Source organism: Sminthopsis crassicaudata, chromosome 4 (genome assembly GCF_048593235.1).
Source record: "Sminthopsis crassicaudata isolate SCR6 chromosome 4, ASM4859323v1, whole genome shotgun sequence".
Lineage (NCBI taxonomy): Eukaryota > Metazoa > Chordata > Mammalia > Dasyuromorphia > Dasyuridae > Sminthopsis > Sminthopsis crassicaudata.
Window position 1 is genome coordinate 141,408,409 of NC_133620.1, and position 24,677 is coordinate 141,433,085.

General features: G+C 35.8%; 1 protein-coding gene and 1 long non-coding RNA gene across 20 annotated transcripts in view; one reads left to right on the forward strand and one right to left on the reverse strand.

Annotated features, from left to right (window-relative positions):
* Positions 1-9,748: 9,748 nt before the first annotated feature.
* On the forward strand, positions 9,749-16,579 carry LOC141541139 (uncharacterized). Its single transcript, XR_012481665.1, has 3 exons — positions 9,749-10,127; positions 13,846-14,297; positions 14,766-16,579. It is a non-coding gene; the product is annotated as an uncharacterized LOC141541139 (long non-coding RNA).
* Positions 16,580-21,365: 4,786 nt separating this feature from the next.
* The window catches only part of ESR1 (estrogen receptor 1), a 477,882-nt gene continuing 474,570 nt past the window's right edge, over positions 21,366-24,677 (reverse strand). For all 19 annotated transcript variants that reach the window (XM_074309534.1, XM_074309528.1, XM_074309533.1 and 16 more), the window contains one exon: positions 21,366-24,239. In XM_074309534.1, coding sequence (XP_074165635.1) covers positions 24,008-24,239 — 232 coding nt within the window. In that variant the 3' untranslated portion in view covers positions 21,366-24,007. The remainder of the gene's footprint in view (positions 24,240-24,677) is intronic.

A 24,677-nucleotide genomic window follows, 5' to 3' on the forward strand; every position in this document is an offset into this window, starting at 1 on the left:
ATCCTACAATATATTGTTTACAAGAAACACATTTGAAACAGAGAGATACATAGAGTAAGGGTATCAGAATTTTTTATGCTTCAGTCAAAGCAGAAAAGTAGGGCTAGCAATTCTGATCTCAGATACAGTAAAAGTAAAAATAGATTTAGTTAAAGGAGGTAAGGAAGGAAACTACACCATGTTAAAGGTATCAAAGACAGTGAAGTTGTATTAGTATTAAATACTTATGCACCAAGTGGTAGAACCTTCAAATTCTTAGGTAAGTTAAGCCAGTTACAGGAAGAAATAGACAGCAAAACTATATTAGTGGGGGACCTCAATATCCTCCTCTCAGAATTATTTAACTCTAACCACAAAATAAACAAGAAAAAAAGTAGGGAGGTTAATGGAATTTAAGAAAACTTAGATATGGTTGATATATGGAGAAAATTGAATAGGGACAGAAAGGAATGTACCTTTTTCTCAATGGTACCAGCTATGCAACCAGCTATTTATTTATGGTATATGGTACTTACACAAAAATTGATTATATATGAGGACATAAAGACCACAAAATTAAATGTAGAAAGGCAGAAACAGTGTTTCCTTTTCAGACCCAATACAATAAAATTATATTCAATAAAGAACTAAGGAAAAATAGACTAAAAACTAATTGGAAATTAAATACTCTAATTCTAACAACTGAGTGGGTCAAATAACAAATCATAGAAACAATCAATAATTTCATCCAAAAGAATGACAATAATGAGACAACATACCAAAACCTAGAAGATGCAGCCAAAGCAGTTCTTAGGGTAAGTCTTGTATCTCTAAATAGTTATATGAATAAAGGAAGATCAGTGGAATTTGGCTTGCAACTAAAATGCTAGAAAGTAATTTAAACAATCTTATTAAATACCATATCAGAATTTCTAGAAATGCTAGAAAATAATTTTTAAACCTCTATTAAATACAATATCAGAAATTCTGAAACTCAAAGGGAGATTAATAAAATTGAAACTAAGAAAATTATTGAAGTAATTAATAAAACTAAGAGTTTGGTATTCTGAAAAAAAAAAGAAAATAGATAAACCTTTGGTTAATTTGATTAGAAAAGGGAAAGAAAAAAACCAAATAACCAACATCAAAAATGACAAGAATGAATTTACCATGAATGAAAATGAAATTAAAGTAATAATTAGGACCTATTAATGCCCGGCTGTTTACCAGCAAATATGACAATCTAATTGAAGTGGATGAATATTTGCAAAAAAATAAAAATGCCTACATTAACACAAGAGAAAATAAATTAATTAAATAGTCCTAAATTAGAAACAGAAATTGAACAAGCCATGAATGAACTCCCTAAGAAAAAATCTTCAGGGTCAGATGATTTACAAGTGAATTCTACCAACATTTAAAGAATAATTAATTCCAATACTCTGTGAACTTTTTGGAAAAATAGGTAAAAAATGAGTCCTGCCAAATTCCTTTTATGACACAAGTATGGTCCTGATACCTAAACCAGGAAGAGCTAACACAGAGAAATACAATTACAGACCATTCTCCCTAATGCATATTGATGCAAATTTTTAAAAATTATTTTATTTATGTATTTAATAATAGTATATAATTAATATTATGTATTTAATAATAATTTAATAAATAATATTGAATATTGACTGTAAAAACAATTACATTCAAAACAAGTTTTTTTGCATTTGTTTTTAAGATTTTTGAGTTCTAGATTCTCTCCCTTATTCCCACCCACAATTAAGAAACATTTCCATAAAAGTCAAGTTGTGAAAAAAAAGTACAGATTTCCCACCCTAATGAAAATTAAAACTCTCAACAGTAATTAAGAAAAAAATAAACAGAGAGATAGAGTAATAGAGAATGTTTTGAACTATATCCAGATTCAATCAGTTCCTTCTCTGAGTATGGGCAGATTTTTTCATCATAACTCCTTCAGAGTAGGTGTAGATGATTGCATTACTGAGAATAACAAAGTCATTTATAGTTGATCATCCCAAAATATTGCTATTACTTTGTAGACAGTATTTCGCTTTATTCATTGAGGATGTTCCAGTTTTTTTTTTCTCCTGAGAGCACCCTGCTCATCATTTTCCAGAGAATAATAATATTTCATCAGAGAAACGTGCTTTAATTTTTTTTACAATTAATATTGATAATTGTATTTCTCCTCATTTATTTTCACTCCTTTCACCTTGTCCCTCCTCAAAAGTATTTTACTACTGACCACTCATCCCCTAATGTGCTCTCTCTTTTATCACCTGCTCCGCTTTCCCATATCCCATTCCCCTTCTATTTTCTTGCAGAGTAAGATAGAGTTCTATTCTGCTATTGAATTTGTATGTTATTTCCTATTTGAATCAATTCTGAAGAGAGTAAGATTCACTCTCTCCCCTTCTCCCTCCACTGTAAAAGCTTTTTCTTGCCTCTTTTTTAGGGCAGATAACTTGTACCATCAATTTCCCTTTCTCCTAGCACATTCATCTTTTATCCCTTAATTTCATCATTTTTAAAAAAGCTATTATATCTTCATATTCAACTCATACCTATGCTCTTTGTCTATACTATCTACACTCCTAACTGCCATTAAGAAAGAGAAAGTTCTAATGCACAGACTCAGGATTCACTTTTGCAATACCAGCAGCAAAAGAGGCAGCCCAAGTGGTCATTGAATTCCTCATACAAGCATTTGCAATTATGGGCATGCCACAAGCAATAAAAACAGACAATGGACCTGCATATACTTCTAAACATTTTGCCCACTTTTGTGCACAGTATAAGATTTTACACACCACTGGCATACCCTTTAATCCTCAAGATCAGGCAATAGTAGAGAGTAGAAACAGAGACATTAAGATGCTCCTCCAAAACAAAAGAAAGGGAGAGCCACAGGTAAGCCTAGAGAACTTCTAAATCTAACACTTTATACTATTAACTTCTTGATCTTTGACAAAGATGCACTGGCTCCAGCAGAGAGATTTTATAACCCACCAGAAGGGCAGTGTCCAGTGTGAGCAGCTCCAGTATCTTTAGATAATCAACAGGTGATGTGGAGAGACCCAGAAAGTGGTGAATGGAAGGGACCACATAGGTTAACTGCTTGGGGGAGAGGGTTTGCTTGTATCTCTACAGATGGAGAAGGAATCAGATGGGTGCCAATGAGCCATATTCACTTTGTCCATCGAAGAATGATGGAGCAGACCTTTGAAATGAAGGAGAAGACCCAAGAAACATTGGGTGGTCCTGTCGCTGACTGTGCCCACCACTGAAAGAGCATGGCACTTATGGCGTTTGACTCATGGATATCAAAAATTGTTGGATTTCAAAACCCTCAGGAATCACTGGATTCTCTGAGACATCATAAGAATGTTGTAGGACTTGAAAACCCTCAGCAATCATTGGATTCTCTGAGACATGAGATATATGCACCAAATTCTAGCATCTAAATTCTTAAAAGAGACATTAAGAGAGCTGCAAGAAGAAATAGACAGCAAAACTATAATAGTGGGAGATCTCAACCTTGCACACTCAGAATTAGATAAATCAAAACACAAAATAAATAAGAAAGAAGTCAAAGAGGTAAATAAAATACTAGAAAAGTTAGATGTGATAGATCTTTGGCGAAAGCTAAATGGCGACAGAAAGGAGGACACTTTCTTCTCAGCAGTTCATGGAGCCTATACAAAAATTGACCATATATTAGGACATAAAAACCTCAAACTCAAATGCAGTAAGGCAGAAATAGTAAATGCATCCTTTTCAGACCACAATGAAATGAAAATTACATTCAATAAAAAGTCAGGGGAAAATAGACCAAAAATAATTGGAAACTAAATAATCTCATATTAAAGAATGATTGGGTGAAACAGAAAATCATAGGCATAATTAATAACTTCACTCAAGAAAATGACAATAATGAGATGTCATACTAAATGTGTGCGGTGCAGCCAAAGTGGTAATAAGGGGAAGTTTTATATCTCTAGAGGCCTACTTGCATAAAATAGAGAAAGAGAAGGTCAATGAATTGGGCTTGCAACTAAAAATGCTAGAAAAGGAACAAATAACCCCCCCCCAGTCAAACACTAAATTTGAAATTCTAAAAATAAAAGGTGAGATTAATAAAATTGAGAGTAAAAAAACTATTGAATTAATAAAACTAAGAGTTGGTTCTATGAAAAAAACAACAAAATAGATAAACCCTTAGTAAATCTGATTATGAAAAGTAAAGGGGAAAATCAAATTGTTAGTCTTAAAAATAAAAAGGGAGAACTCACCACTAATGAAGAGGAAATTAGAGCAATAATTAGGAATTACTTTGCCTAGCTTTATGCCAATAAATTTGATAACTTAAATGAAATAGAAGAATACCTTCAAAAATATAACTTGCCCAGATTAACAGAGGGAGAAATAAATTGGTTAAACAGTCCCATTTAAAAAAGAAAGAAAGAAAGAAAGAAAGAAAGAAAGAAAGAAAGAAAGAAAGAAAGAAAGAAAGAAAGAAAGAAAGAAAGAAAGAAAGAAAGAAAGAAAGAAAGAAAGAAAGAAAGAAAGAAATGGAACAAGCTATTAACCAACTCCCTAAGAAAAACTCCCCAGGACCAGATGGATTTACATGTTAATTCTTCCAAGCATTTAAAGAACAATTAACTCCAATGCTATATAACTATCTGAAAAAATAGGGATTGAAGGAGTCCTACCAAATTCCTTTTATGAGTCAAACATGGTACTGATACCTAAACCAGATAGGTTAAAAACAGAGAAAGAAAATTATAGACCAATCTCCCTAATGAATATTGATGCTAAAATCTTAAATAAAATCTTAGCAAAAAGATTACAGAAAATCATCCCCAGGATAATACACCATGACCAAGTAGGATTTATACCAGGAATGGAGGGCTGGTTCAATATTAGGAAAACTATTAGCCTAATTGACTATATCAATAATTGAATTAGCAAAAACCATATGATCATTTCAATAGATGCAGAAAAAGCATTTGATAAAATCCTGCATCCATTCCTAATAAAAACACTTGAATAAATGTGCTTTTCCTTAAAATAGTCAGGAAAATATATTTAAAATCATCAGTAAGCATGACACGAAATGGGGATAAACTGGAACCATTCCTAGTAAGATCAGGTGTGAAACAAGGTTGCCCACTATCACCATTATTATTCAATATTGTATTAGAAACGCTTGCCTCAGCAATAAGAATTGAGAAAGAGATTAAAGAAATTAAGTAGGTAATGAGGAAACCAAAATATCACTTTTTGCATATGACATGATGGTATAATTAGAGAACCCCAGAGATTCTACTAAAAAGCTATTAGAAATAATTCACAACTTTAGCAAAGTTGCAGGATACAAAATAAATCCACATAAAGCCTCAGCATTTTTATACATCACCAACAAAATCTAACAGCAAGAGATATAAAGAGAAATTCCATTCAAAATAACTATTGATAGCATAAAATATTTGGGAATCTATCTACCAAAGCAAAGTTAGGAATCATATGAGGAAAATGACAAAACACTCTCCACACAAATGAAGTCAGATTTAAATAACTGGAAAAATATTAAATGCTCTTGGATAGGATGAGCAAATATAATAAAGATGACAATATTCCTTAAATTAATCTATTTATTTAGTGCTATATCAATCTTACTCCCAATAAATTATTTTAATGACCTAGAAAAAATAACTACAAAATCCATGTGGAAGAACACAAAGTCAAAAATTTCAAGGGAATTAATGAAAAAAAAAATCAAATGAAGGTGGCCTAGCCATTCCTGATCTAAAACTATATTATAAAGCAGTGGTCACCAAAACCATTTGGTACTGGTTAAGGAATAGATTAGTTGATCAGTGGAATAGGTTAGGTTCATAGGACAAAATAGTCAATAATTATAGCAATCTAGTGTTTGACAAACCCAAATATCCCAACTTTTGGGATAACAATTCATTATTTGACAAAAACTGCTGGGAAAACTGGAAATTAGTATGGCAGAAATTAGGCATGGACCCACACTTAACACCATACACCAAAATAAGATCAAAATGGGTCCATGATTTAGGCATAAAGAATGAGATCATAAATAAATTAGAGTAACATAGGATAGTTTACCTCTCATACTTGTGGAAGAGGATGGCAATTGTGACCAAAGAAGAATTAGAGATCATTATTGATCACAAAATAGAAAATTTTGATTATATCAAATTTAAAAGCCTTTGTAAAAAAACAAAACTAATGCAAACAAGATTAGAAGAGAAGCAACAAAGTGGGAAAACATTTTTACAGTTAAAGGTTCTCATAAAGGCCTCATTTCCAAAATATATAGGGAATTGACTCTAATTTATAGAAATCAAATCATTTTCTAATTGATAAATGGTCAAAGAATTCTTTGAGACCATAGTCTCGTTCAGCCCTGGGACCAACCATGGATCCATTGGTCCCAGTAAATCTCTCCATTTAATAAATTCTGTATTGAATACTCTCTTAAAAAAACGAGAGAAGCTAAACATCTTAAATGACTTTCAGAAATTGATAGGAAATATCCAATGGATGCATCCAGTGTTAAGCTAGAATACCTATCAATTGCAGCCATTATATGACATTTTAAAAGGAGGCAGTGCTTTCAACTCAGCATGCCAGCTTACAAAAGAAGCTCAAGAGGTTTTGAGAGAAGTTGAACTGGCTTTATCCAATGTGGTTGAAAGAGCCACTCTTAGAAATATCAGTTTTTGCTACACAAGAGGCATCTACAGCAGTCCTTCATCAAGGACACAGTGTGATAGAGTGGGTAAACCTCCCAACACAACCAGGCTATAAGAGTGAGAATCACCACACCCTTTAAGTTCACTTAACTTCCCATTCTTTTTCATGATATTTTCATTACCCTCCCCTTCTCTTCCTTTTTCTCCTAACACTTCCTTATCTGACTTTTCTCCTTAGAGCTTTTCTTTTTTCTAAAACTTGTGGGATTCTTTAAGGCCAATTGTATTATGTTGCATATATATATATATAGAGAGAGATTGTTTCCTTAGAAATTGAATCAGGACCTTTATCATTGTAATATTCACATAGTTGATCTCCTACTACTTTCTAATTATCTGCAAGGGGACATGCATTCTTTTTTTATTTTAAATTTTATTTTTTATTATAGCTTTTTATATCCAAAACCTATGCCTGGGTAATTTTTAAATACTGTTCCAACTTTTCCCCTCCTTCTTCCCATCCCCTCCCCTAGATGACAGGTAGTCCCATACATATTAAATATGTGTTAAATACAATATATGTATACATATTTATACAGTCATCTTGTTACATATGAAAGATCGGATTTAGAAAGAAGGTAAAAATAACCTGAACTGAAAAAAACAAAAATGCAAGCAAACATTAACAGAAAGAGTGGAAATGTTATTTTTTGGTCCATACTCATTTCCTAGGGTTCTTTCGCTGGGTATAGCTGGTTCTGTTCATTACTGATCAATTGGAACTGATTTGGGTCCTCTCATTATTGAAGAGAGCCCACGTCCATCAGAATTGATTATCATGTAGTATTGTTGTTGAAATGTATAATGATCTCCTGGTACTGCTCATTTCACTTAGCATCAGTTCATGTAAATCTCTCCAAGGCTCTTTGTATTCATCCTGTTGGCCATTTCTTATAGAACAATAATATTCCATAATATTCACATACCACTATTTATTCAGCCATTCTCCAATTTATGGGCATCCCTTCAATTTCCAGTTTCTAGTCACTACAAAAAGGGCTGCCACAAACATTTTTGCACATATGGGTCCCTTTCCCTTCTTTAATATCTCTTTGGGATATAAGCCCAGTAGTAACACTGCTGGATCAAAGAGTATGCACAGTTTGATGACTTTTTGAGTATAGTTCCAAATTGCTCTCCAGAATGATTGGGTCCATTCACAACTCTACCAACAATGCATCAGTGGGATGTGCATTCTAATGTTTCCAAGAATCTACCAATCTGTTCCCAAGTTACAAGCAAACCTTGCCTCCTTATTATTCTAAGTATGTTTTCTATAGAGCTTCCTTATGGTGGAGGTAGGGGTGGGAGTGGAGAAGAATCTTTTCCTAATATCTGTCCATTTCAGATAGAAAAGGAAAGTTAGTAGTTTAGTCAACAAAGTAAGTTCTCTGTCTATTTTAATACTCACCCTATTTCCTGGTTACAGGGACCTTTCCACTGAAATTAGGGTCCTTGGTCCACTTTGGGGTGCCAACTGTAATGTCTAGACTAGCTACCTGGTGGGCCTCAGCATCAGCCTGAGTCAAGATAATTCAAAGTCCTTGGTCTTTAAGGAGAAAAGTGAAGGAGGAAGGAGTGGTTTGCCAAAGATGTATCCTGGATTCTGGAGTCCAGAATTTCCTGCCTCTCTCCTTGTCCTGCAGTCAAGTGCCTCTCACTTCTCTCCCTCTGCCCTCAAATCCTTGCCTAACATTATCTTACTACCAAACATCCAGCAAGCACCAATTGTGAGGAAAGCCATCATCTAAATATATGCTAATGGAGCGATTGTCTCACATATTATAGGTAGTCTTAAGTGCTCTCTTGTCTAATTCAGAGTTTCAGGTTCTACAGCTTAGCATTTAAAAGTAGCCATGAAACCTTTGTATATTTCTTAACTCTTAAATTATTTAAAATTTTAAAATTTTTCCTAGTAAATTTATTTATTTTTAATATACATTGCTTATGAATCATGTTAGGAGAAAAAAATCAAAGCAAAAGGAAAAACCATGGGAGAGATTAAAAACAAAAAAGAAAAAAAGAAGTAAGCCTGGCATGTGTTGATTTGCAATCAGTCTTTCTACTCCTTTATCTAGATGCAGAGGGTATTTCCTGTACAAAGTCTTGGGATTGTCTTGGATCACTAAAACACTGAGAAGAACCAAGTCTTTCATAGTTGATCTTCACACATTCTTGCTGCTATTGTATACAAAGTATTCCTGGTTCCATTTGTTTTGGTCAGCATCAGTTCTTGTAAATCTTTCCAGGCCTTTCTAAAATCAGCTTGTTTATACAACAATAATATTCTATTATCTTCATATACCACAACTTGTCAGCCATTTCCCCAATTCTTTGATAACACAAAAAGAGCTGCTACAAACATTTTTGTTCATATGGGTTCTTTTCCCCTCCTTTATGATTTCCTTGGGACACAGAGCCAGTATTGTCACTGCAGTTTTCTAGCCTTTTGGACATAGTTCCAAATTGCTCTCCAGAATGGTTGAATCATTTCACAAGTTTATTAACAATACATTAGCATCCTCCATATCTCCTCCAACATTTATCATTATCTTTTCCTGTCATCTTAGCCAGTCTGAGAGGTGTGAGGTAGTGCCTCAGAGTTGTTTTAATTTTCATTTCTCTAAATAATAGTGAATGAGGTGAGATCTTTCAAGGCAGTCGTGAAAATCGAGTAAAGGCTTCATCTACTTCAGAGTTTGAGTAGGCCTGAAGGACTCTGAACATCGAGTCAAGGGCATAATTGCATTCCCCTCTCATTTTATCTCCTCCCTATTTTAGCTAAATATGGGCAACTATGTACTTATTGGTCAAGTTCAATTTCGTGGGTAGATCTCGAGTTTAGAATGTAAGATTCTCAGCCAATGAGGATGAGAGTCAGTGATAGGAGGGGGTGTTTTGCATTAGGGATTAAAGGTGCTGTCCTGCCCACAGGAGGTGCTTCTTCTCTTCCATTGTCTGCTGGAAGGGTGGGACACCCTTCTTTGGAGAATGTAAAATAAACTTTGATTTTTTTCTAGAGCTCTCTCCAGCTTTTTTTTTTTTTTTTTTTTTTAATTAAATGGTGACCCCTCACCATTTCCATACCACATAGTTTTGGGGGATAGTCCGGGATCCTTTACTCAGTGAGTAAGTGTACTCCTGGGTGCTAGTGAGGAGGCGCCCTGCCCTGATTTAGGCAGCCCGCCAGCATCCAAGAACTTCTCCTTGCTCCCCATTGTAAAATGGGCCCGAAGTGGAGAAACTCAGAGAAAATCAAAGTGAGAAACTTCATGGTGAAAAATCCCAACTGGTTGGTGGAGAACAGATCAGTCAAGTAATTTTCTGCACAGCAACCCAGAGGTAAGAGTCCTGTGAACCCTTGAGTCTAGTTATAGGTTCTGGAGGGGTGCTCTAGAAAGGAAGATAGCTAGGCCTTCTGGGTGACTGGAGTCAGTTGGTGACAACTGACGTGTTTGGGCATTTAGGAGTTTATTAAACTTCTTCCAAATTCAATGGGTATGGCCTGGTCCCAGCCAGCCCTCGCAGAGAGAAATGAGAAAAATATCAGAAAATACCAGTAGATAGTCCTTTGGGAGATAAATTAAGTAATTGGAACTGTCAAAATATGGGGGGAAAAAAAAGCAAGAAAAAGATGATAAGGTATTGTTGTTTTGTTGCAGACTGGGTGTGCCAAAAGTATTAAATGGCAGTACCTGAAGGGAAGGTAGAGGATTTAATTCCATTAGCCCTTCTAGGGGCCTTTGGGTGGGGAGGAGAAATATATCTATTTTGAAGCAGGGGCCGTTTCAGCTAACCAGAAATATGCCTTAGTAGATCCCATTTGGGATCAGTAACCCTGTACATAGGGAAGTATGTGGGATTGAAGATGGTGGCTTCCTTCCTTTTCCTCCCATGCATCCTGACTGCAGCAGGGCCACGTGGACCAGGGGAAAGAAACTGCTATTTAGTGAAATTCATTGTTTTAAATATGATAGTAAAAGTAGTTTTATATTATTGTGAATTTAAAGCTGTGTTTGGGATTTTAAGTTAAAATACAAGTTATTAAAACAAAATGCTGGTAGCTTACTTAGGGGAGGTTGTAGTTGTATCTCCCTACTTAGATGGTATGTTGTTTTCTAGAGGTATTGGGTAATTTGTAACTGGGTTATTCCTTAAGTATTTGTCAGCTCTGTTGGGCATGTTTTAAGTTTTATGAAATTTGGGTCAGTTATTTGCGAACCTTAAAGTGTAAAGTTTAAAAATATATACATATATATTTACTTAAAGACATGGGTCAAGAAAGATTGATTTGCAAAAGTAATTAATAGTTTAAATGGAGCTATGATATATTGGGTCAGGAAGTATGGTGGTGTGAGGGAAGGGTGACCACGTGGAGAGGGACCTGGTCAGGTGTTCTAATCCCTTCTCCTATTAAGTATAGTGTTTTGTTTTGTTTTGTTTTTTTAATAACTGCACCTCCTTGCTGATTTAGATATTAATTATTTCTACTGTTTAAAGGAACAGCCTACATTTATATGGTGTTAATAACTGAATGTTTTATTTTTATTTTTCAAGTCTATAGCTGTTCTGAGTTGGAACTTTAAGTTTTTTGAAAGCAAGTCATTTCTACTAAGATCTCATCTGACTAAAGCAAATTATTTAATGTTTATTTACATGCATGATAGTCTCCTTGTTTAAAGTATTTTAATATGATCTGATAATTTGGTAGGGTTATTTGCAAAAATTTTAATCCTTTTCAGAATGAAGAGAGTATTAATGTTAAATCTGAAAGATCTGAAAGGTTCTTTTCTGTGGAAACAGGATGGACAACATGTGATTTAGAATTTTTCTTTGTATTGAGAATTTTGAAGGCAAAATAATCTGTAATGTTAAACCTAGAACCATCTACTTAGATATGAAAGAAACTGTATAATCTGTGAACTTTCTAGGATGAATCTTTACTATGATTCTTGAGAACTAGATTCACCTGAAGCCTTGATTAATGATAATTGCTGTAGGAGATAAAATCTTTTGGGACTGTAGCTAATATTTACTTGGAGTTTTGAACTCAGGTGTAACTGTTTGCATAGGTCATTAAACTCCACCATCTGGAGGTGGGATGGTTAAAAATTAGGACAGCAGTAAAACTGCCTTAAATAAATCATGCCCCTGGTTTTTCCTCTTATGTTTGTAATCAGAGCAAGTGGTCAGTGAGATATACAGTACTAGGACCGCTCCCACTTTGCCTTTTTGAGACAAAGCTAGCAATCTCTGGAACCCCAATCCTAGACGCCTGACTATAGATCTATATTCAGATGCGTTTTTCATGTTTTGCATGATCATGGTGGGGGGCTATATGGAAAGAATTTTTGACACTCAAACAATCCCCTATTAAATATGAAGAGAAAATGAAATGAAGGAGCGTTCAAGTTAGAGCAATATTAAATCAAGAGGGCTGGGAGATGGCTCACAGATTCCAGAATGTTGAAACATGAGGCAATACTAGAAAAGGATGATCTATAGTCCAAGATCATAATCTTAATCTTGCTTCCTTTTTGTCCCCTGGAGAACAGAACTATTGCTGTATAAAACTGTCTGACTATTGCTATTTCAGAAAATTTACTAGTCTGTTATGTATAATCTGATAATTTCTGTAAATGAGGGGGGGGGATGGAAACTGAGATTTCAACTGGTCAGAAAATTGGGAAAAACTGATGTCTTATTTCAGTTCAGGCCAAATTGGAAACTATTTCCTCTTTGCTTACCTCATCATTTTGGTTCCCTGATGAAGGACCTCGAAAACTAGACATAATTTGGGTACTGAATGGAACTCTGGAAAAGGTAAAATATTTTTTTCTTTTTTGCAGTGGACATCCAACCTGCTTCAGGCCTGGATCGTTGTTAGAACTCTATGCTCCGGCACAATTCTTTAAGAATTGCTGTGATTAACTAAAGGTCTCCTTTTGTCTCACTCTCTTGTCTCTACAGATAAGGGAGAGGCTGCAAAAAGCTGAAAAGGCTTTTTACCTGTTCACTATTTAGACACACCTGATTTTAGCAGATGCTTGGAGAAGGTTGCAGAGACAAAAGGCCTTCTTTTCATTTCTAACCAGACCATAACCTTACTTCCAAACCTTGAAATAAACATCTTTTTACCCATCTAGGTTTTCGGCCTGTAAATTCATTTACAGGGGACTCTCGCTGAAAATTTGCTAGACTATGATTGGCTGGCTTATGTTTTAACTTTGAATTATTTTCCTGGTTCAGTTTCCTTAATTATCCTGATTCAGTCCTGCCTCAGTTTCCCTGCCTCTTAGTTCTGCAACCCGCCCCCCCTGCCTCTTCATCAGAATACTTGATAAGATCTTATGTTTCAAAATAGCAGAATGTTTCTCCCATCACAAGTTAATGGGAATCTCTTATCAAGACTTCTTGAATTCTCTTATGTGGAATTAGACATTCTGTATATGATTGTATTTGCATTGAGTGTTTTTAAAAACAAACTGATTTGTATGAATAATATTCATTTATGAAAGATCTACTTGGATATAAACTCATTGGGACAAATTCCTTATTGTTATCAACATAAGGTTATGATAAATATTTGTTTAGAATTTATGTATGGTTCTTCTAGGATGGTAAATGTAAAAAAGAGAAATGGGTTTGCTAGAACTTCCACTGTTACCAAGGGCAGTCTACCTGCCCATTGGTCGGCTCAAACTTGTGAATTGTTGTGAATTGTATGCTTTAAATCAAGGGTTGAAATTATTGTGGGACCAGGATGAGAATATATATATATATATATATATATATATATATATATATATATATATATATATATATATATACATACACTGATTTGAGATATGCCTAGGGTGTGATGCATGGATTTGGAAGGATTTGGGAGAAAAAAGGTACTGGAAAACATTCTGGAATGTAGCAGTAATACAGTAAAGGGACATGAGATGGGAAGTTCTTTTGAGGTAAGGGGAAATAGATTAGCAGATAAGGAGGCCAAGGGAGCTGGAGACCAGGGTATTTCTCATATAATGGCCTTGATACCTGTACTTCCCCCTAGTCTACCCTCTACCAGTTTTACTCAGAAGGAAAAAGAGAAGGCCTCAATTCTCGGAGCAGTTGAGAACTTGGAAAGACGATGGCTCTTACCTGATGGCAGAGAAGTACTGACCAAAGCAAGTATGAGGCAAGTCCTTCAGCAACTGTACCAGGACAGTCAATGGGATGTCCAAAACCTGTGTGATGCTGTGCTAACAAGGTATGTTTCCCCCAGCCCATATACTATGGCCCGACACCTGGTGGATGGCTGTCTCATTTGTCGAAGGACTGACAAGGCTGCTCAAGGCCAGCTCCCAAAAGGGGGACGACCTCCAGGAATCAGACCATTCTAAAGCATCCAGGTGGACTTTACTGAGCTGCCACCAGGGTCACCTCAAATACTTGCTGGTCATAGTGGACCATCTGACCTCATGGGTGGAGGCATTCCCCTCAGGCCGAGCAACTGCCTCAACAGTAAGTAAGGTTTTATTAGAACAAATTATTCCCAGATATGGAATGGTGGAGAGGATAGACTTGGATCAGGGAACACATTTTTTGCTCAGGTATTGCAGAATCTGATTGGGGCCTTAGAAATCACTTGGGATCTCCATAGCCCTTGGCATCCTCCCTCTTCTGGGAAAGTAAAAAGGATGAACCAAGAAATAAAATGGCAACTGACTAAATTATCTTTAAAGGCCCAACTACCTGGGACTAAATGCCTTCCTTTTGCTCTGGTTAGAATCTGAACCAAGCCACGTAAAAATAGTGGGCTTTCACCTTATGAATTATTGTACGGTCATCCTTTCCAGGCTTATCATGAGGGAGACTGGGAGCCCATTTTAAAGACAAAGGATTTATTTGCTAAGAGATATGTTAAATCATTGCTAAAACATTTGCAAGAACTTCAACAAAAAGGGTTAATAGCTCAGACTCCCCCTCTAGGTTTCCCTGTTCATAGAATTCAGGTTGGAGATTGGGTGTTGATCCGTTCCTGGAAGGACAGAAGCTGGGACGGACCCTACCAGGCGGCCCTGACCTCAGACACTGTGATTCGCTCCCAGGAATGAGGCTGGACGCCCACCAGGACAAAAGGACCTGTGGCGCGTCTTTATCGGAGTGGACAGTTGAAGACAGGGGAAACCTCAAATTACATAAGAGGAGGGGACCTCCACTGAATGGGAACACTGATTCTGAATCCAGTGCATTGAAACTGTGTGACTTTTCTTTTCTTACTTTGGATCTCTTTGCCTGTTTGGAAGCTGATATATTTTCACTTGGGAATTTCACCTTAACTTCACAGTGTTATAATAGTTGAACCTCATGGGGCTTTCCCTTGAGCTTTGGGTTTACCTATTTCCTCATGATAGCCATAGAAACCAGACTTTCTCTTTCCAGAGATGAGAACTAGTTCCTCCTGCTCATGCAGAATATAGGGAGAACTTGTAATTTATCAAATTGTTGGATCTGTGTTGGATCCCAACAATCAAACCAATGGCCATGGCTACCTGTCTCCTTAAGCCCAGCCTGGGTCCTTAGTAACCGATCCCAAAGGGAACATATACATTGGGTACAGTTATCAATGAGGTTGGTACAATGTCACCCCAGGGACACCTGGGAAACATGGGACTCTGTATCCCACATTTTGGAGTACCTTTAACCTAATAGATCAGTGGCCAGCTGCCAATCGTAGTTGGAGGAAGGAGCAAGTTTATGGAAATGTCATTATGTCATCTTTGTGGGGGGCCCCCTAGGGATGAGAGACCCTTTTACATATTTTCAAGGGAACAACCTGCTCTAAAGGGTCATTATTGGATCTGTGGTTTAACTGCCTATACTCACCTACCTCTTAATTGGACAGGGATTTGTTATATTGAACCAAGGCCAAATGACATGGAAATCTAGTAAGAGAAATCCCTAAGAACATTAGGAAACTTGTGCAGACTTAGACCTCACTGTCAATACTTCTTGGTGGTCCTGGTTTGGGAAGCTGGTGGAAGCAGCTCCTTTGGTTTGGCCTTATAGCCCTTAATGGTGTTATATTACTCCCTATCTGCATCCCTTGTTTGATCAGATTAATAACCAGAATTGTCCAAAACTCATCATCTGGAATGATCATGTTGGAAGAGAAAGCTGAAGGGTCTGTTAAATAGATGTTGTTAAAAGGGCAATGATGGAACCAGTGGCCCAAGGCCAACAGGAACCAGAAGGAAGTGAGGAATTCATAGAGAATGTGAAATTATGTTAGAAAAATTTGAAGAGATCTCAGTGTACAAAATAAGAGGAGGGACTGAATGAGATGAGGTGAGATCTTTCAAGACAGCTGTGAAAATCGAGTAAGGCTTCATCTACTTCAGAGTTCGAGTAGGCCTGAAGAACTCTAAACATCAAGTCAAGGGCATAATTGCATTCCCCTCCCATAATATCATCTCCTCCCTATTTCAGCCAAATATGGGCAACTATGTACTTATTGGTCAAGTTCAATTTCGTGGGTAGATCTCGAGTTTAGAATGTAAGACTCTCAGCCAATGAGGATGAGAGTCAGTGGTGGGAGGGGGTGTTTTGCATTAGGGATTAAAGGTGCTGTCCTGCCCATAGGAGGTGCTTCCTCTCTTCCATTGTCTGCTGGAAGGGTGGGACCTCCTTCTTTGGAGAATGTAAAATAAACTTTGATTTTTTTCTAGAGCTCTCTCCAGCTTTTTTTTTTTTTTTATGAAATGGTGACCCCTCACCATTTCCATACCACACAGTAGTGATTTAGAGCATTTTTCATATGACTACTGATGGTTTTAATTTTGTAATCTGAAAATTGTTCATATATATATTTTTATTTTTTACTATTTAACACTTGGGGAATGACCTGTAATCTTATAAATTTTACACAGGTCTTTATATATTTTAGAAATGATACTTTATCAGAAACACTGGCTGTAAAGTATTTTTAATTTTGTTTCTGTTGGGTTTGTGCAAAAAAATTTTAATTTAATGTAATCAAAGTTGACTATTTTGCCTTTCATAATGTTCTCTATTTCTTCTTTAATCATAAATTCTTCCCTTCTCCAAAGATCTGATAGGTAAATTATCTTTTGCTCTCTTAATTTGTTTATGGTATCATCCTTTATGCCCAAATCATGTACTCATTTTGACTTTATTTTTGTATAGGGTGTGAGATGTAGGTTTATGCCGAGCTTCTAACATATTATTTTCCAGTTTTTCCAGCAATTTTTGTTAAATAGTGAATTCTTATTCCAGTTAATCATTGTGTTTTATATATATATATATATATATATATATATATATATATATATATATATATATATATATATATATATATTCTATTCCACTGATCCACTCCTCTGTTTCTTAGCCACTTCCAAATGGCTTTGATCACTGCTGTTTTATAATATAGTTTTATGTTTAGGATTATTTTATATTCAAAGATTTAGAGGTGAAAAGGAACCTTAGTAGTTGTCTAGAAGAGTGGTATCAAAATGAAATGGAAATGGGGACCAGTAAACTATATATAAGGAACCCTGCATACACTCAATTGATTTGGAAAACCACACTATGATTTATTGTATTTTTTGGCAAAAAAAATTTCAAATTATACTTAATCTAGTTTGGATTACACTAAGGACCATTGTTGGTCACATGTGGTGGCCCACAGACAACATATGTGAAACCTTTGGTCTAGAATAATCCTTCCTTTTTGCAGCTAACAAAACTGAGACAGGTTAAGCAATTCACAATTCACACATAATATCAGAGTCGCCTTTCAAGCCCAGTTCTGACTTTTGATACAGCATTCTCTTTGCCTAAAGACAGCTATCATTCTGCCATCTCACTTGTCCCCCTCCCCATATCACCTCTAATCTTCTTTTCTTCAAATGAACATTCCTAATTTAAAAAGTAAGTTCTTATATGACGTAAACTCAAGGGCCTTCACCATCATGGCTGTTATTATTTATCACTTAAAATTTTTAATAACGTATCATTGTTTTTGCTAACATGTGGTGCCATGAATTGGCCTCAATACTCTAAATGTGGTCTTTCCTGGTTGGAATATATCCATGCTTGTCATTTTCTAAAAGGTACAATTTAAAACAGCCCAAAATCACATGAGCTTTTTTAGCTAATCTAGTGCTAAAGAGGATCTTGGAAATTATCTAATCTAACCGCCTCATTTTATAGTTTAGGAAACCAGATACTACAGGAGGTAAGTAATATTACAAAGAGCCTGAGTCTCTATTAGTTTCTCTCAATTCCTTTTCCCCTTTGCTACAATACTAAAAATGTTTGAGCCCTTTGTTTGAACCCTGATCTTCAGATACTTCCTCCAATTAATAAGGGAAGCATCCATTGGATTGCTATCCTGTATACCAGAGAGACCGGCAAAGAGCATATAATTATAGCCAGTTCTGAGCATCAAGGATGTGCATACTAAGATGTGCAAGCTACTTTAAGTTAAAACAATGAGATGTTAATTTTATAAGATTATCCTACTCAAATCATAATGGTGAAAAATGGGCTGCATATAAGGAAAGTTCATCAATTCTGAATTAAATCTATTCATTGTCCATCAGATGTGTGAAATTCCTGAGCCAATTCCTGAATTTCACCAGAAAATAGTGTATATGGTTCTGGAGAACTAGAAGCAAATATATTACAATAGTGATGTTAATGCTGCTTATCCTTTCAAACTGAAAAACTACTTTTCTGGAAGATTTCCAGACTCAAAAAGATTCAAAAACTCTATGTAGCAGCAGAGCCATGTGTATGAGCATAAGTCTGTCCCTAGGGAGTCTCAACTCGGCATTATTTCTGGGAGATTGGGCTGTAGAGGCAGGAAAAACACAGATTTGAAGTTGAATCCAGTCTCAGATATTTATCAGCTATGTCACCCTCCCTGGGCATGTCAATTTTGCTGTCTCAGCCTCAGTTTCCTCACCTGCAAAGTGAGGATAATAATAGTAACTACCTCATATGGTTGATGTGAGGCTCCAGTGAAATAATATGTGGAAAGCACTTTGCTAATCTAAAGTTCTATATAAAATTAATTTATTTTAATATTATTATTATCTGAGACAACATAAAAATTTAATTACTCAGTTCAAATTGTCAATAAAATGGTTTGCAAAGTGAATTCTGAAGAAGAAAAGAAGTCACAAAAAGGCAACCTGAAGATTGGTAAATATATATGGAAGAAACGTTATGGAAGAAAGATTATGATGGAGAAGTTTATGGACTGAATTTATATTGTGGTAATCCAGAGACCTCTTCATAAACCCCATCACACCAAAGTCAGGACTAGGAAAATTGATAGTTTTCAGTCATTAGAAACTAGAGTTAAGTCTGGGTATGCTTATGTAAATATATTGCTAGCAGGAAAAGAAAAAAAAAAGAAGATTGAAGTATTAGCAAGAAAGAAAACAAGTGCAAAGCAAACAATTGCTTCTGCTTAATTGTTTATTTGAACATCAAAGAGATTGAGAAAATTGTCTACAGGTTTTTGGGTATCGCATCAAATTCTTTACTTCTTAAAAGTGCAAAAGAGGTTTACACGTGTGTTTCATTTAACAAAGCAAGGCAGCAGCAAAACAAAATTACATCAAAAAACAGTGTGCATCAGTAAAAGAGCAGAATAATCCAGCTAACACATCATGGCAGCTGAGCTTCCTCCCATAAAACAAATACTCTACATGGAAAGACTGTGTAGAGTACACCAAAATTTTTTTTTTTTGAAAGCATTATTATCTGAAGCTGTGAGATATAAAGACTGGCATAAGTTGCTTGTTAATTCAAGTCTCTGTGACCAAGGACCTCTCTTCATTCACAGAGGGGTCAATTGTTGGTGGCACCTGGTTTCTAGTGGGGATTGTATGTTGATTTTCCAGGTGCCCTGCTGTACAGCACATACACACTGAGAATGGACTTGGAACATGGCAGCATTTACATATTTTAAAATTTCAGGCACATTTGGATGCAAAAAAGATAATAGAAATTCTTTTTTTTATCCTTTAATCTCTGTAAGAGTGCAAAATTGAAATGCTTAATAAAGGCAGCAATCACTTAGAAAATAATCTTCAATGACTCAAAAATAGCCCACATTTTTAATTGACAGAAATATAGCTAGAAAACAGAAAAAATTGCAATAATGGAAAGATGGATATTTGGTACTCACAATTTAATTCAACTGACTATAACTGACAATATATTAAATTTCTGGGATACTGACAAAGAAAAGCATGCAGTAAGTATGCATCCAACTCTCAGGACTGCTCAAAATAGAACAATGATCAATGAATCAAGGCATATCATGACCAGATTGATTTTTTTCATAAAAGGGGGGGTAATTTCCCTTTGAAAATTTTCCAGTGGATAGATAAGACATTGATCACAACATCCACAGCCATCTAATCTTGTTTTTTTGAGAATAGGCAGGTCCTGAAAAAAGACAACTCAGAGTTGGGAAAAGTCATAAATGGAAAGTGGTTTTAATTTATTTTTTTTTCTCAAATGATGCTGCCTCAAATCCTTTATGGAAGTGAGCATAGTATAAATCCTAAATAAATAAATTTCATTCAGTATTTTAGACCAATTACTTACATCATAGCCATTCTAATGATATTAGTTTCAGTATGAATTGTTCTTTCCACAAACCAACTCTTCCCAAACAATATAAAGAGGGAAAATCAATGTCATATTGGTGTATTTAAAGCTGAATTATAAATGTGCATGCATGTCTATGTGTATGCACCTGTGTGTGTGTGTGTGTGTGTGTTTTCTCTCTCAAAAAAGGCATAATCTTTACCTTTTTTTAAACATGGATGAGACAAATCAAATCAAATCCTCAGGGGCTGGCTTTAGCAATGAATGTTGGGTATTGGATTTGGTTTATTTACATCCTCTTGTTACTCTATGATATCATTAAACTATCACTATTAAATCCATAGCTAGATTGTGATTAAGAAGAAATGTGGTCCATCTCTTATTTTAACTTTATTTCTCCAGGAAATGTCTCCCCTGTCTGGGCCTGAAGCAAGTCCTGTTCTTCCTTCCCTATTTCTAAAAGCCCTAAAATTATCATTTTAAGTGATTGTCCATTAGCAGTTTGGGGACAGAGTTTTGGTGGCAAATCCTTAATATACATTATCCTAACCTGTACTAGAAAGCATTAGACAATTGACAATCATTGTATTGTCCCCCAAAAGAAAAAGGAAGAAGTAAATCCTACCTTTCTATCTATAAATTTTTCCAGAAAGAAAACTACTAACAATGGATCTCCAGCATATGCCTGAATAAGGAAGAGCAGCCTAAGCTAACAATTGTCAATCACTCACTAGTTGTCATTTTTGTTAAGGCCAGGAAGAAATTTCTAAAATTGTTCAAGACTCAGAAATAGCAGACTAATACTTAGTCCATCTGATTTTTTTCTTCCTGTCAAGCTTAGTGGGATTTTGACATAAATACAAACTCTTTGGATGAGCTAAGTAAAATCCTCCACTCTGTTTCTGTTTGGTTTCAGCTGGAATTAAGTCATCTATAGTCCTAGGGTGGCTTTTTAAAATTTGTTTTTGTGTTTTTTGTTGTTTTTTTTTTTTTAAAAAGGAAATCCAAGTATAAACATTAAAAAGAATCCACCATCCCAATGGCTACTGTTCACATATGTCATTACTATTATTTTGGTAAAAGCAAAATTAGCTGCCCTGAATAGTCTTCCTTCTCAGGTCTAGGCTCTGCTACATGAGATTAACCATCTTTCCATATCCAGCAATAGGCACTGAGATTCATGCTGCTTTTGTGTACTATGGATATAAAAGTTGATATGAAATGTGATTTTCATGTAAATAAACAATCACTAGGTTTTAAATGACGGCATACACAGTAAGGTAGCTTGAAGAGTATCTAAGAGCTAAACATTTTGTTGGTTGGTTTTTTGCATGGTAACAACCAAAATCTAGAACACAATTGCTACATTCAATCGTCTGATAAGCAAATGGTGCAATTTTTAAAAATATATTATACTATATAAGGTGCTTTTTTCCCCACAAAAATGACAAAAAAGAAAAAAAAAATATTTTTCTGAACAAATTAATGATGTAGATAAGTAAAATTGCCCAGAAAGTTAAATGCACATATATAGACTAGAAATCAATATTGTTTTATCCCTTCCCATTTCTCAACACTTCCATCACAGCTCACACTGGGTGCCTGGAAATGAACACATTTTAATTTGCTTTACATACAACATATATGATGAGAATCCCAAGCAGCTGATCCTAGTTGTGATTTGCCTTGTAAAATGAAAATCCCTCATGCTGCAGTTTGACCAGGGCAGAGTTCTTGAAAGGGCTGCCCTTAGGTTGTGAGACAATTTCTTTTTTAACTTAATTAGAAGGATTCCTGTGGCCCTGGGCTAATTTTCCTTTCTTGGCTTGTGAAACACAGTGGGCCATGGAGAAACTTTTTTCTAGGCTGAACTTTGGGGGCAAAAGCCAAAGAAATACAATTTGATAAAAGTTTTGGCCAGTCCTCCCATTCTTTTTCAAATGAACTAGTCTAAAACATTGAAGTAGTACTTCTACTATAAGAGCACTACCTACCCACACAAGAAGCACTAACTTAGTAAATAGTTCACACAGGGTAAATGTTCTGGAGACACAACAAAGTCAACACTGCTTTTCTTAACAAGAAAAGACCACTAAGACCCAAGCTGAACTTGCCTAAGGAAAATATTGGAGAAATATAAGAGACAATGAATTTGTGCATTGGTGACTGGGCAATCCTAGAGCTGGGTTTGAACTCAGAAAACAATTCCATGTATGGCTGAGGATTGCCATGCAGGTACGTTTACTCAGCCTGATCCCTTTCTTTTTTGTCTGTTTCTCATTCTCTTTCTCCTAGAGTCTTTTTTTTTTTTTTTTCTGAGGCTGGGGTTAAGTGACTTGCCCAGGGTCATACAGTTAGGAAGTGTTAAGTGTCTGAGATCAGATTTGAACTCTGGTCCTCCTGAATTCAGGGCTGGTGCTCTATCCACTGCGCCACCTAGCTGCCCCCCTCCTAGAGTCTTATACATGCCTGAACATAGTATTTTGTAAATAGTTAACTAGATGTCACTGGCCTAATGAGTCATTGTACCTTCTGTGGAGTTTCACATGTGACCAGGAGATAATCTACATGAGAAGAGACTTTTGTTACTCATAAAAATCCAAATTGTTCACATGGAGCTCTTTGGCCAGTAAACAAAGCTCCATGCCACAGTAGGTCCAGAAAACAACCTCCTACCAGTTTCATTAAAAATCATTAAGAAGGTTTGGACTAGTTTAAAAAGTGGGAGGGGGGAGTTTAGTATGTGCATAGGAGGTTCAACAGGGACAAACTTGCCTATAACTATTGGCAATGGCAAGCATGAATTAACCAGAGATCACTGCCTCAAATGCAATGCATGTATCCTCTAGAACAGTCTTTAATGATACAATTCTCAGCAAGCCCTAGTATCTGATGCATTAAGCCCACAGAGCTTTGGCAACGAGGATCAACATATAAGACTGGATGCATCTTGTATTGCTACAATGGAAAGGAATAATCACAGGACCATTTTACTATCGCCATGCAAATAGAGAAAAAGCTGTAGAATATGACTGTAATTAAAATGATACAATTCTATAGGAATACAAGAGTAGGCTATAATTAACCCATGACCTATTCTTTCCTAAGCCAGCAGTTAAAGAAGCTAGTTTAAATTTGTGTGAGTGGCTCATTCTTAGAGCCAACCAGCAAAAGGCATGTGCTTAAAGAACTGTTTCCTGCCTACCTCCTAGGTCAGGGCTTCAACATGGCTTTAAAGCAAAGGGCCAATTGAGACCCAACTCTTAGGCTGAGCTCAGTCTTAAAGAGCTACAGGAATCCTTAAGCTAATTAATGCAGCAAGGGGGGGGAAAGGAGCCATTACAAAAAGATTACAAGTAACTTGGCCCTGGAATCCCTGTTGGTTATTTGCAACAACTGTATGTTTGCTATTGAGAATAGTAGCAAGCAAATGGATGGCCACTCATATTCAAAATCACTGGTGATGGATGCATACTGGAGTGTGTTTATGTGACATTATTTAGCTTAAGTGATGCATGAAGTTGATATTATGCTGCTGGGATTCTCAGGACCTCCTGGGATGTGAGCCTCAGGAGCTCTTAGATTGTGGTGGGGAAACTCTCCTCATCCCTTGTGATATAATAGGTTTGCAAGGAATGTGATGAAGTTGATGCAGTTGCTAGCTGGTTCTGGTTGTCTTCCTCCATAGGGGCACCCCCTTTGTTCCCTGGTGCGTGTAAGCGGTGAGCATCCAGCATCTCCAGGAGCAGATCATAGAGTGGGACCACATTCTTGCACTTCATGCTGTAAAGGTGCTCCATTCCTTTGTTGCTGTGGTTTCAAAGGAAACATATTGATGATTATGAATTTAGCTCAGTAAATATCCAGATAAGTCAATCAATGAAGCAATAAGCATTTATTTATTTTCATCTATTAAGCATCAACATTTATATCTATTATTACATAGCTAATTAAAAACAGCATTTCATAGTAGACTACATTCAACATGGACATATTTTATTTACATAAATTTAACCCATATTCTATTAAATCAGTCTAGAGTTTTTGTATAACCACCTTTTTTTTTTTTTTTTTTTTTTGGTAAAATGTTGTCCAGGCAGAGTTTGTATTATATTTACATTTTCAAAACTCTTAAGTTGTAGTTATTAGTCTATCATTTAGAAATATATCAACTTACTTGAACAGCTGTATTTTATTTATTTGTAGTGGCAACAGATTAATTCTTTGCCGTTTTTGGTTTATTTTCAG